Below are 14,360 nucleotides of genomic sequence, written 5' to 3'. Positions count from 1 at the left end.
TTTGGTCTGACCATCAGTATCAGCATTGCAAAAGCTGCAGCTGTAATGTCAAATCGGAGTAAGGGAGCATAGGACAACAGTAAACTGACTGAGAACCCCAAACTGTGATTCCAGCAAGTCTGTGTCCTAATTGCATTCCTCTATAATGGTGAAAGCTGAACAATACAAGCTCGGACGGAGAAAAAAACTGAATAGTTTCCACTTTTATCAAAGATATATCATTGACATTTATCGGCAGGACCAACTCAGAGATCCTGGAATGTACTAATTCCATCAACAGAGACATCTTGTTAAGCCAATGTTGTATACAATGGCTTTCTCTCTGATGAGTGACATTTGTATAACCAAAGACCCTTTATACTGTGAACTGGTCACTGGGTGACAACCTCCTTCTGCCCATACCTCTGCTAGAAGGACATCTGTAGGTGAGATATGAAGATGGTCACATTGATGCTGACAATTGCTGAGAGCCATGACTTCAGGAGGCTAACTGCTTGGAAGGGCATCTGAATGGGTATAAAGTAACAAAAAGCTCAACTGACTAACAAGGCTACCCAGAGAAAACGGAGGCCAGTGAATTGTGCACTTTCTTGTCCCACAGATGACATGTTACAGAGTTGATCACCCCCTCCACAAATCATTAAGGTCTTAAAATATGGAAAGCTGGCACAAAATCCCTCATCTTTTCCCTGGAGATCTGTAATTGCTTTACCTTCAGAAATTGTGGCAATACTGTGGCTTTATGAGGTTATTTTGTCCTTTTTTTTCCATAAGAGAATTTAAGGCAGAGGTGTTGACCAGTCTACCAGAACCACTAGAGTAAACAGCTTGTAAGACCTTGGAATTTTTTAATATAAAGTTGGAACAATAGAAGCAGCCTGAATGGGTGTGCTTAAGCTCCCACAGAACCAGGATTTTTAGTTTTATCTAAAAATAAAACTAGATAGGGAAGCTATTTTTTCCCTCAGTCATAACCAAAAGCTGGGGATTGTCTTCCTGCTGCAGGAGTTGTATGTGAGATAACCTATTTTCTGAATTTGCCTTTTGCAAGAGTGTGTTTATGGAATGTTACATATTGGAACTGTCAATTAGTAATAGTTACTCTATTATTCTGTTAAGTTTTCCAATATATTTAAGTTATTCCAATTCCTTCTTTCTTTTGTTGTATTCTAACTATAGTGAATGAATAAATTGTGTTTTGCTTTAAATCCAGACTTTAGAACATAGAACATTACAGTGCAGTACATGCCCTTCGGCCCTCAATGTTGCGCCAACCTGTGGAACCAATCTGAAGCCTATCTGTCCTACACTATTCCATTTTCATCCATTTGTCTATCCTTTGATCAACTGAATTGGATCTGGAATATAACACCTTACATTTACCTTGAAAATAATAAAAAGTCTGGGTCTCGATTGTCTTCTGAATGGTTTGTGGGGGTTAGGTTTGGTCCATAACAATATTTACTGATTTCCCTTTTGAATATAACCAATGGATCTGCCTCCATGAACTACAGCATTCCAGATTGCAACCACGATTGTGAAAAAGCATTTATTCCTCACATCTCTTTTGGTTCCTTTGCCAATCACTCAAATCATTGTTCTCTGGTTTTTAAACTATCCTAACTTCTCCAATTCATCAAATCAAGTTCTACTTCCTTCATATTTATCCACATCAAAACAGATTGAGATCACAGTCCAGGTGAATATGTGCTCGAATATGGTCTGAAAATTATGAATCACCTTTCAACTTATAACTGAACCATATAACATCATGTAATCAGCAAAAGCAGCAATGCAAATGGATACAGGTTCACTAATTTAGTTACTTACTCAAGTAATACCAGTAGGTCTGGGAACAATTTTAGGGATTTTGGAGTATACCTTCTATAATTTTGGGTTAATGATGGGACTCTGTTTTGTTTCTGCTGCAGTAATAATAGTAATTGGTTATACAATCAAACTGTGACATATATTTTCTTTGTGTCACACCTTCAGGTGAGGAATGAACAAAATCAAGTTATTTGAGGTTAAAACAAGCCGCATAGAAATTGATGAGCAAAAGTGTCAGAACCGATATTGTTTTTTCCTTCTGTGATCCTGGTCATCACATGATAAAGTAAGAAAAGATGTTGTTGACTAAACAGAGTAATCAATCTCTTATCAATCAGTCCTTAGCAGATCTAACAATGAGGTGAGAAAAGCCAGATAATGGGCAACTTGGTAATTGTAGACTAAAATAACCCGCTCCTTCCAATAATCCTCCACTCCCCGCATGCATCGTATCCTAAAACATTGTCTTCTGAAAGAAATCTATCTTGTTTGTCATGATTTGGAGATGCCAGTGTTGGACTGTGGTGTACAAAGTTAAAAATTACACAAACCCGGTTATGGTCCAACAGGTTTATTTGGAAGCACTAGCTTTCGGAGTACTGCTCCTTCATCAGGGGGGTTGTATTTGAATGGATTTACACTGCTTTCACCATCTCATTATAGAGTATATTCCATAGGATGGCCACTTCCTGAAATAACTGGTTTGGCAAATTCGTTTGAATTGACCCTGCTGTCAGTCCATTTTCTTGAGCTCTACCAATTTGGACAATATAGAATTACAGAATCCCTTCAATGTGGAAACAGGCCATTTTGTCTGTCAAGTCCACATTGCCTTTTGAAGGGCATCCCACCTGGACCCACCCCCACCCCTACCCCTACCCCACCCCTACATTTCCCAGGCTAATCCACCTATCTGCATATCCCTGGATACAATGGGCAACTTAGCATGGCCATTCCAACTGGCCTGTACATCTTTGGACTAAGGGGAGGAAACCGGAGCACTCAGAAGAAACCCGCACAGACACAGGGAGAATGTCTGTGTGGAGTTTGCACAATCATCTGAGGGTAGAGTTGAACATTGGTCCCTGGCGTTATGAGGCAGCAGTGCTAGCCACTGATCTACCGTGATGCCCCAATATGAAAGAGGTCATGCTGGTCCGCATTGCCAAGTCTCTTTAGAATCTCAGACTGGCTCTTTTCCAAAGTGAATACACCCAATTCTACATAATGGCTCATCATAAGGCAATCTCTCCATCCCCTCAATTACACTGGTTGCTCTCTTCTATATCCTTTCAATAACTGCAGTATCCATTTTGTACCATGGTAACCAGAGCTATATAGATTGGTGCAATCACTCTTGGAATACAATGATCGAAAAGGTGCAAGGTTTATCTTACTACTCAGGATTCATGCTCATACTGTAGCAATTCATCCCAACGCATGAGCTGTTTTAGTTGCTGTCACTAATCTTTCATTTATAGTCAAACTGGGCACCCAGATCTCTTTAATTTACCCCACATAATGTTTTCTTTCTATTTATATAATAATCACTTCCTGGTTCTTTTTTTTACACAACACCAGATTATAGTCCAACAGGTTTAATTGGAAGCACTAGCTTTCAGAGCGCTGCTCCTTCATCAGGTGGTTGACCTGATGAAGGAGCGACGCTCCGAAAGCTAGTGCTTCCAATTAAACCTGTTGGACTATAACCTGGTGTTGTGTGATTTTTAACTTTGTCCACCCCAGTCCAATGCTGGTGTTTCCAAATCATGGTTTTTCTTCATCCTCATGTTAAGCATTTCATGTTTTTCTTCTTTGCCAGCAGTGGTAACAATTTTTAAGCTTATTCAAATCCCCTCACATCCTACCATTTGTACTTTACCACCTTCTTTAGCTTTATATCAGCTTTGGTGCTTGTTACCCTTAGCTGTAGATTATTTTTGAAATATTGATACATTTTAACAGACAATAGGATATTTAACTTCACCACTTCACCAACGCGTTCCACACCGACCTTAAATTCACCTGGAAACTCCTCCAAGACTTCCGTTTCCCCAGACCCCAACGCCTCATCTTCACCATGGACATCGAATCCCTCTACACCTCCATCCGCCATGACTAGGGTCTCCAAACCCTCCATTTCTTCCTTTCCTGACATCCCCACCAGTACCCTTCCACTGTCACTGTCATTCGTTGGCTGAACTGGTCCTCACCCTTAACAATTTCTCCTTCGAAACCTCCCACTTCCTCCAGATGAAAGGGGTAGATATGGGCACCTGTATGGGCCCCAGTTATGCCTGTCTCTTTGTCAGCTACGTAGAACAGTCCATCTTCCGTACTTACACCGGCACCACTCCCCACCTCTTCCTCCGCTACGTTGATGACTGCTTCGGTGCCACCTCATACTCCAGCAAGGAGGTTGACCAGTTCATCAACTTCACCAACACATTCCACCCCGATTTTAAATTCACCTGGACATCTCTGACACTTCCCTCCTCTTTCTGGACCTCTCCATCTCCACGAGTGATGTCCAACTCAGCACTAACAGTTTTTACTTACCCACTGACTCCAACAGCTACCTGGATTACACCTCGTCCCACCCTACTTCCTGCACAAATGCCATCCCTTATTCCCAATTCCTCCACCGTATCTGCTCCCAGGAGGACCAATTCCACCACAAAACACACCATATGGCCTCCTTCGTTTAAGACCGTAATTTCCTTGCCCACGTGGTTGATGATGCCCTCCAACGCACTTCATCCATGTCCCACACCTCTGCCCTCAAACCCCTCCCCTGTAACCGCAACAAGGACAGAACGCCCCTGGTTCTCACCTTCCACCCCACTAACCTCCACATAAACCGCATCGTCCACCAACAATTCTGCCACCTACAAACGGATCCCACCAGCAGGGATATATTTCCCTCCCCACCCCTATCCGCTTTCCGTAAAGTCCGTTCCCTCTGAGACTACCTGGTCAGGTGCACGCTCCCCAAAAACACACCCTCCCCTCCTGGCACCTTCCCCTGCCACACTAGGAATTGCAAAACCTGCGCCCACACCTCCTCCCTCACCTCCATCCAAGGCCCCAAAGGAGCCTTCCAAATCCATCATAGTTTCACCCGCACTTCCACAAATGCCATTTACTGTATCTGTTGCTCCCGATGTGGTCTCTGCTACACAGGGGAGACTGGAAGCCTTCTCGCAGAGCGCTCTAGGGAATATCTCCGGACATGCAGGTCCTGGGCCTCCTCCATTGCCTCTCCCTCACCGCCCAACCCCTGGAGGAAGAACACCTCATCTTCCGTCTCGGAACACTTCAACCCCAGGGCATCAATGTGAACTTCACCAGTTTTCTCATTTCCCCTCCCTCCACCTTACCCCAGTTCCAACCTTCCAGCTCAGCACCATCCTCATGACCTGTCCTACCTGCCAATCTTCCTTCCCACCGATCCACTCCATCCTCCTCTCCGACTTATCACCTTCATCCCCACCTCCATCTACCTATTGCATTCTGAGCTGCCTTCTCCCCATCCCCAACCCCCTCCCATTTATCTCTCCACCATGGAGGCTTCCTGCCTCGATTCCTGATGAAGGGCTCCTGACTGAAACGACGATTTTCCTGCTCCTCGGATGCTGCCTGACCTACTGTGCTTTTCCAGCACCACTCTAATCTTGAGTAGAATATTTAAATTCAATATTGGGGGATTTTTAATTTAATCCGTTCCACACGCCCAGTGCTAAAATTGGGCTTGATGACTGTGATTGCTGAACCTTTAAAGAAAGATGTTTGCATGAACACATTACTACTCATCTTATAGAGCCTACAGAACAGAAATAGGTAATATGGAAACCTCTTTTTTTACTGTGAGGCCACAATGCCACAATGCTTGATTATAGTGTTCAAAGTAACGTTCCCAGGCATTTTCCCAGTATGGTTTCAAGCCAATAATTATGTACACGGGTGTTAGCCTCTCTAGCCTATAATTATAACAGATTTGTTTCATTTATTGAATTTTAGAACTCAGGAACAAACTTCGTTATCTTGCATTTCCAGAAGGAAGGTGTGCTTGAAGAAAGCATCTGGTGTTTTGGCTTTCATTAACAGGGGGATCAAGTTTAAGAGCCGCGAGGTTTTGCTACAGCTCTACAATTCCCTGGTGAGACCACACTTGGAATACTGTGTCCAGTTCTGGTCGCCCTACTATAGGAAAGAAACAGAGGCTTTGGAGAGGGTGCAAAGAAAGTTTACCAGGATGCTGCCTGATGGGAGGGCTTGTCTTATGAAGAAAGATTGAATAAGCTCGGACTTTTCTCTCTGGAGAGAAGGAGGAAGAGAGGAGACCTGATCGAGGTATACAAGATAATGAGTGGAATAGATAGAGTCAATAGTCAGAGGCTTTTCTCCAGGGCAGGTTTGACTGGTACGAGGAGTCATAGTTTGAAGATTTTAGGAGGAAGGTATAAAGGAGATGTCAGAGGAAGGTTATTTACGCAGAGAGTTGTGAATGCATGGAATGCATTGCCAGCTATGGTGGTGGAAGTGAAGTCATTGGGGACATTTAAATGACTGCTGGACTTGCACATGGATAGCAGTGAGTTGAGGGGTGTGCAGGTTACGTTACTATATTTCACTTTAGGATTAAGCCTCGGCACAACATCCTGGGCCAAAGGACCTGTTCAATGCTGTATTTTTCTAAGTCCTATGTTCTAAAGCATAAGTGAGAGCATTGCTGCTATTCTATTATTACTTCAGTGCTCTCTTCACTGGATTCCCAGCTTCTACCCTCAATAGACTCCAGCTTATCCTAATCTCTGCTCCCTGTAACCTAACTCACAATAAGATCCATCAATATTCGCCTCTGTTTGCTCATTTCCATTGACTTCCTGTCAAGTAATACTTTGATTATGAAATAATTATTGTGATGAGAATCTCCTATGGCCCCATCACACCTTAGCTTCATAATCTTCTTCGGCCAGGTTAAACCTCTGAGAAATCTATGTGCCTTCAACTGCGTGTTCTCTCTCATCTCGTATTGACTCATCATTGGTGGCCATGCTTTTAGCTGTCTGAACTCTATGCTCTGGACATCTTTCTACTTCTCTCTCTTTTTAAAATCTCCCTCTTTAACCAAGGTCTTGCTTTTCTGTCATAATGATTTCTTCGGTGAAAGGCTTTGTGATGCTTTTTCTCTCTGAACCCTACTCTCTGCCTTTTCAGAGTGGGTGAGTTTATCAAATTATTTGTTGCTCTCCCGCACCCAGATCCCACTCCAGAATTGCTGTAAGTTCCGAAAAATGTTAGACAGTGCATCATTAATTCCACCATTTGTCCTTATGGTGAAGTATGCAAGGCTGAGGTAAGTGGATTTTTAACTCGTAAGGGAATCAAGGGTTATGGGGAAAAGGGAGGAATGTGGATTTGAGGGTTATCAGATCTGGCATGATTTCATTGAATGGTGGAGCAGTCTCAATGGACTGAATGGCCTCATTCTGCTCCTATCTCTTATGAAATGTTAACTGATCTTCCAAATGTAGTGTTTTGACAATGCAGTTTTCAGCATATGTAATATGATTGAGAGTTTTTACTCGATGCCCAGATGAGATTTTATTTCACTGCCCAGCTCTGATATCCTCGATGAACTTAAATATAATTTACCAAAGATAAAGCATTTAGGAGAAAATGGGATTATATAAATAAGTATGTTCAGCCTTGGGTCACCCATTCTGCTGTTTAAGTGGTTGAGTGAGGGTGGGGAAGTGGAGAATTATTATCAGAAGTTTTAGCAAAACTTTTTAATCAAGCTATTTTGAAATGCTATGGCAAAACACTAGAGCAAGCGGCACTTGAACCCAGGCTTCCTCACATAGAGTTCTGAGTAGCTGTTGGTTATACCCCTCAACTTGAACTACTGATGAATTTTCTTTCATTGCATTTTTGCTGCATTAGATTATTAATCTTCTGCATTTCATAAAATCTACACTGGTACCCTTTAACTGGAAAGAAACTCCTGCTCATTAGACAGAATCAATTTTGAACCTATTTGCCCTGTGCTAAAAGTCCGAACCTTAACTTCCACTTGAGGATGAGGTTGCCACCATCTTCAGTGTATTTCTCTTTTGATTTCACAGACAGTGGATAAGTTTGGGTTTGAGTCTGGAGGGGAGAGAAGAATGAACAATAAAGCTGGGATAAAGAGGATAAATAGTAAGAGGTATTATTGAAAGATAAAGATGGAAATCCTAGATCCATGAGGGAAATGAATAGACCGGGATATCAACTATTCAGAGAGGCCATTTAGCATTTTTTATCCACATTATTGAACCTCCCTCCTGCAGCACAGACCAGAAATGCACATCAGGACCCTGCAGACACCAAGGAGATTGCCTGGTTGTCTCAGAAACTGTAGATTTGATAAAATTCTCTTGCAATCAGAAACCTCTGAGAGTATCCATTAAAGCTGGAGAATTTGGAGGGTTCCTCTGCAGGTTAAGCTAAAGGTACATGACTAAAAACCTAGTCAAACCCCTGAGTAACTATTAATCCTACCTCTTCACATCCTCCCTCATCACCCCATTACCCCAACTTAGTACATATATCCCCAGTGACCCCTCCCTGACCTTTGACACCCTCATGGAACTTCATAATCACCCTCCTGTCCCTGACCACACCTCTCCCCAAACCAACACAGTTCCACTCTGCCACCCATCTTTGCATCACCCCCTTCACCACCACCACCACCACCAGCGCCAGCACCTTCAATCTCTCAGTCCCTGCCCCTCCCTCTCTCCACCCCCCCCACATCGCACCACTGCACCATCGCACCATCTGACTCACACCCTGGTTGTCCCAGGACCCATCAATAATACACCCTTTCCACCTTGTCAGCCCTGACATCAGCCTTTCCCATTGGCCTCAATACCCTTTCCCCCCAACCACTGCTGCTGCTGTCAGTCTAACAGCAAATTCCACCACCAGCTTCACGCCCCCACTGCCGCCCACTTCACACTCCCCTCAGCCTTGGACCTATCCTAAGCACTCTATCACTAACATTGCACCCGACCAACCCAGATCCCTAACCTTTAACAGCCTGACACCATAACCCCTTAACCACCTGGCACCACATCCCCTTAACCACCCAGCACCATAACCCCTTAACCACCCAGCACCCTAAACCCTTAACCACCCAGCACTACCACCCCTTAACCACTCATGGACCATAACCCCTTAAACACTCAGAACCCTAACCTCTTAACCACCCAGCACCATAGTCCTTAAACACCTGGCACACTGATCTTACACTTATCAGATATACTTACCTTTCACAAGTCACTGGCTGTGCTGCTGGGCAGTTAAATCTCAGAACACGACACACTCTCTGCTAACAAGTATCCTGCACTATGGGGTGACTGCTCAGAGGAAGAGTCACATCAGACTCGGAACATTAATGCTGTTTCTCTTTCCACATATGCTGCGGGGCAGCTGAGGAATTTGAATTCTCAATAACAGAGTGTGTGCTCCCAGAGCAGGATGTAGCTGTTGTGTTCCATCTACATATATACAGCTGCACCTGTGAGCTCACACTATAGTGACATACAGCCACTAGTGTAAACTCAGCATTGTTCTTCAAAAAAAAAGTTTGTATTTTTATGCACACATTATCTTTGCTGTATCTTAAAGCCATTATCTCTGAATAGCCTTCTACCTGAACATTAAAAAGTGCTGTGCTTGTGTGGTATAGTGGTAGAGGTGCTACCTCTGGATCCAAGAGGCCCAGGTTCAAGTCCCAGCAATAGCAACTCTGAGCAGGTTAATTAGAATTTGTCAGCAAAAAGAAAATTAAAGGTAAGTGCTGAGACTAGTTATAGATACTTCCAAATAAATGTGTTCACTTGTCATCTCACTGCTGCATGTGGGACTTGATACCTGGTTCAGAGGTGGGGACCATTACACCACATGAACCCACCTCATTTTAAGTACATGCAGGTTAAAATCGAACGTCCCTTACAGGAGTGAAGGGCTGGACAACTGACAGTAAATTTACAAATGGTTTATTAAGATACAAGGAAATTGTGCCATGCAAAATTCTAAACAGTCGACTTTGAAGGCTAATCTCAAGAGTTCCTTCCCTAATATTCTTTCATGTCTTTGGCTCTTATTTATTTATTTATAATAAAAGGCACACGATGCAGGTTTAAAAGCCTCACTTTAATTTTGCAGTGCACCACCTAGTGGTGATGTTGGCCACAATTGCAACAGCAAAATCGATCCGGAATTAAAAGCTAGTATCAGCAGTGTTGATTGTAAAGCGACCAGATTGTTGAACCTGTCCAGCCCATCGATCTCCTTGAAGGAAGGATATCTGCTCCTTCTGACTCATCATGGCCCACAGGTGAATCCAGATGCACAACAAAGTGGCTGGCTCTTAACACTCCTTTGAAATGGCCTAAGGAGCTGAGCTGTATTTAAGTTAGACATGAGGTTACCACCATCTTCTTGAGGACTATTAGAGATGGTTAATATTTACTGACTTTGCCAGCAACTCTCACACACTATGAATTAATTTGTGTGAGTTACGAGTTGCAAAATACTAACTGGAGAAATACGAAAGTTTATTTTTTTATTCCTCCCATATGGCATCTTTCACTGCCTATTGCTATTTTCAAAATTTGATTGCAATCCCAATTGATTTCTGCCAGAGGATACATGAAGATTACACACAATTACTGGATGTAATTGTCTTACCTGTCGCCTCCACCATTCCTTCAAGGATTACTACAATCTCCACCTCTTCCTTAGCCATCTGGGCTTTGGAGATTTCCCAGAATGGACTCTGCTGATTGATCTCATGGCAGATTATTAGTGGTGAGACTAAAAAGAGACGGTCATCCCCTGTGTCGTAGCCAACGTTTATGTCTGTTTGATTGAGTGGGATGAACTCTCCTTCCTTGGTTTGCCTTGATTTGATTAGTTTGGCACGAATTGAAGCCTCCACAATGTGTGAATTCCTCAGGTCCCCAACTCGGAACATTAGGCACAACTTCCCATCACGAACAGAGATCACAGCATGTGTGGAGAAGACCAGCGTTTCAGCCCTCTTATTGGGCTGCGATATTTTCACAAACATGCAACCAACCATGAAGGCATTGACTATTGATCCCAGGACAGATTGGACCAGGAGCAAAATGATACCTTCAGGACACTTGTCTGTGATGAATCTGTACCCATATCCGATGGTAGTTTCAGTCTCTATTGAGAAGAGAAACGCTGAGACAAAGCCATTGAGATTATTAACACAGGGCACCCAAGTAGAGTCCCCTATGTGGTTCAGGTCCCCTCGTATGTAGGCAATAAGCCACCAGATCATTCCAAAGAAAAGCCAAGTGGTGGTATAGACCATGACAAAAATGAGTAGGTTCAGCCTCCACTTTAAGTCCACTAATGTAGTGAAGATATCAGTTAGGTAACGGTACCGCTCCCTGACATTCCCATGGTGAACGTTACATTTTCCGTCCTTGCGCACGTACCTCTGGATACTCCTTTTGACGGGGTGATTGTCTGTGGCTATTTGTTTTGGGGCATCCTCTCGCACTTGTTTCGGCAGCTTTGGCTGCTGAGCAGCCACAGAGCTCTCTACGTCCTGCTCCATGGGAACTGACAATCAGTCTGGGCAGAAAGAGACAAATTTAGTCAAAGTTATTTGATGTCCAATATTATAAAGTACTGTACACTGTTAAATGTCAAATAAAATTACATGAAGTCCTGGACATTTGTCATTGATATGTGTCATATGCATCCAGAGGTCCATTAAGATCCCATAGTTTTCCCTATTATAGGATCAAGCTAATCTTTAAAAGTTTCCAAGACTTTTACATCTGCTGACCTATCTAGAACTCAACTCCTTGAGTCGATCAAAAACTGATAGTGTCAATTTTCACAGACCACTGCTCCCAGCAATTGGGAAAGAGAGAGCTGTCATGCTGGAATGAGCTCCACCAGAAGAGGACTTGGATCAGGGCCCTGGTGAATTCTATGACTAGGTTTGTGGATAAGATGTGAAACTAACAGAGATAGAAACTAACCACGTTTCAGGTGATGGGACATTTGAAATCCAAAAAGAAAAGATGAGACAAAACTGCATAATGTGATTTGGGTAAAGGTGTGCACTGTCAGACAGGAAGGGGCATTGAGTTGACAGTTCATCAACAAATAAAGCTGGAAAAGAAAATCTAAAGACTTTGTATCTGAATGATTGAAGCATCTGCAATGAGATAGATGTATTAGTGACAGAAATGCAGATAAATAGTTTAGATTGAATAACTGTTGCAGAGATATGGTTAGTAAGTAACAAATTTTGGGAAATTAATATTCATTATAAACAGACAATTCTTGTGAAACTCAACAGATCTGGAGCATTTGTGGAGAGAGGAATACACTGAAGAAGAGTCATACCAGACTCAAAATATTTGGAGAGAGAAACAGTTAATGTTTTGAGTCTGATATGACTCTTGAGTCTCTCACTCTAAGCTGCCAGTCTGACTGAGTTTTTCCAGTATTCTCTGGGTTAGGTGTAGGTTATATTAGTTTATTTTAGATTAGGATTAATCCTTGGCACAACACTGCAGGCCGAAGGGCCTGTACTATGCTGTACTTTTCTATGTTCTATGTTAGTTTCAGATTTCCAGCATCTACGGACTTTTGCCTTTATTTGAGTTTTGAAATAAGTATTCAAGGTGCACAGCCTTTGAAAAAAACAGGCAAAATGGAAACTAACTTCGAGTAGTATTCATGATGAGCAGGTGCTGGTTTTGGACGGTGGTGGACAAAGTTAAAAATGGCACAACACCAGGTTATAGTCAGACAGGTTTATTTGGAGTACTAGCTTTCGGAGCACTGCTCCTTTGACAAGGGAGCAGTGCTCCGAAAGCTAGTGCTTCCAAATAATCCTGTCAGACTATAAACTGATGTTGTGTGATTTTTAATTCAAGTAGTATTGAAGCATGACTTAAGGACATTAATAAAACAGGGTCTTGGCTCAGATGATGAAGAAGTGTAATCAGCATGGATGGTGAACAGTATTTCCCATAAATGAAAAAGCAGGATTTGTTCTTTAATAGTACCACCTGAAGTGCAGTTCGATTACCCAGTACATTGATAGTCTGAAACATGAAACTTGAACACAAAATCTAGGTTTCCAATCTCGGGCCATTTGAGGGTGCTGCACCATTAGAGATAGTATCTAAATGAAACATTAAACCAAAGCTCTATCTGTTTTCTCAAGTGGATGCAAAAAATGTTGCCAAATTATTGGAGAAATTATTCTCTCTCCTGGTGTCCTGACCAACTCATTCAACTATCACACAAACAAACAATTTGGTTTGCAGCAGCATTTTATAATGGTGATCATGTTCCAAAGCAAAGTACTTTTATGCAAAATACTCTGGGAAATCCTGAAGTCCTGGAATGCACAATACAAGTGCAAACATTTTCTTTCATTATGGAGTATGATCTGCCTTTATAATGTCACAGCAGACATTATTTGATCAAATTTAGAGGTTACACATCAGTAGGCAAATACGCCTAATTTTGTTTTTATTAAAAGGAAAATCCAATCCCTGCCAGATTTTCCTACCTGCACTGTGCCAAGGCCATGTTCAATGGTCAGACAGTTAACACCATAATTGATTGACTGATTGTTATCGCACGTATCGAGATACAGTGAAAAGTATTGTTTTGCGTGCTATTCACACGATTGTACCATACAAAGTGCATCAGGGTAGCAGAACAGAGTGCAGAACACAGTGTTACACCTGCAGAGAAGATGCAGAGAGAGACAGATCAGAATTAATATATGAAAGGTCTGTTCAAAAGTCTGATAAACTAACCCATAATGGTACAAAATATAATGGAAATCCCTGTTCGTGTTTGGACTACCACTCTCAGGTAAACTGCCTGGTTTTGTGTTCAATCCAGATTTCTCAGCTAGTGAGAGATGGCAATGGCCTAGTGGTATTATTGCTAGACTGTTAATCCAGAGATCCAAGTAATGTCCCGGGGGCATGGGGTTCAAATCTCACCATGGCAGATTGTGTAATTTGAACTCAGTAAAGTCTGGAATTAAGAGTCTAATGTTGACCTTGAATTGATTGTTGGAAAAACCCATCTAGTTCACTAATGTCCTTTAGGGAAGGAAACTGCCATCCTTACCCAGTCTGGCCTACAAGTGACTCCAGATGCAATGTGGTTGACTCATAACTGTCCTCTGGACAATAAATGCTGGCTTGGCCAGCGCAGCGCTCATCCTGTGAATGAATAAAGACAATGGGAAAACTGAAAGACTGTCACAGCAGAAGCTTGGGATACAGATCACTCACCGAGCAGTTTAATTGACAGGTGATTGCATGTGACCACAAGAAAAGGTGATTTAGGTAGAGCACGGGAAAGTCATTTCAATGAACATAACAGGGAAGGGTGATATTGTCATGAGATTAGTAATCCTGGGACCCACTCTAATGTCTTGGGGAAACTTT

The 14,360-nt window shown here is 42.5% G+C and overlaps 1 protein-coding gene across 1 annotated transcript in view; it reads right to left on the bottom strand.

Moving 5' to 3' along the window:
* The window catches only part of kcnj6 (potassium inwardly rectifying channel subfamily J member 6), a 132,161-nt gene that overhangs the window by 34,148 nt on the left and 83,653 nt on the right, over window positions 1–14,360 (bottom strand). Inside the window, exon 2 of the mRNA XM_072585676.1 lies at window positions 10,576–11,496. Coding sequence (XP_072441777.1) covers window positions 10,576–11,479 — 904 coding nt within the window. The 5' untranslated portion in view covers window positions 11,480–11,496. The remainder of the gene's footprint in view (window positions 1–10,575; window positions 11,497–14,360) is intronic.

The sequence above is a fragment of the Chiloscyllium punctatum genome, chromosome 15, assembly GCF_047496795.1.
Source record: "Chiloscyllium punctatum isolate Juve2018m chromosome 15, sChiPun1.3, whole genome shotgun sequence".
NCBI classification, from domain to species: Eukaryota; Metazoa; Chordata; class Chondrichthyes; order Orectolobiformes; family Hemiscylliidae; genus Chiloscyllium; species Chiloscyllium punctatum.
The sequence above is the reverse complement of the archived record's forward strand: the minus strand, read 5'-3'. Positions and strand labels throughout refer to the sequence as shown.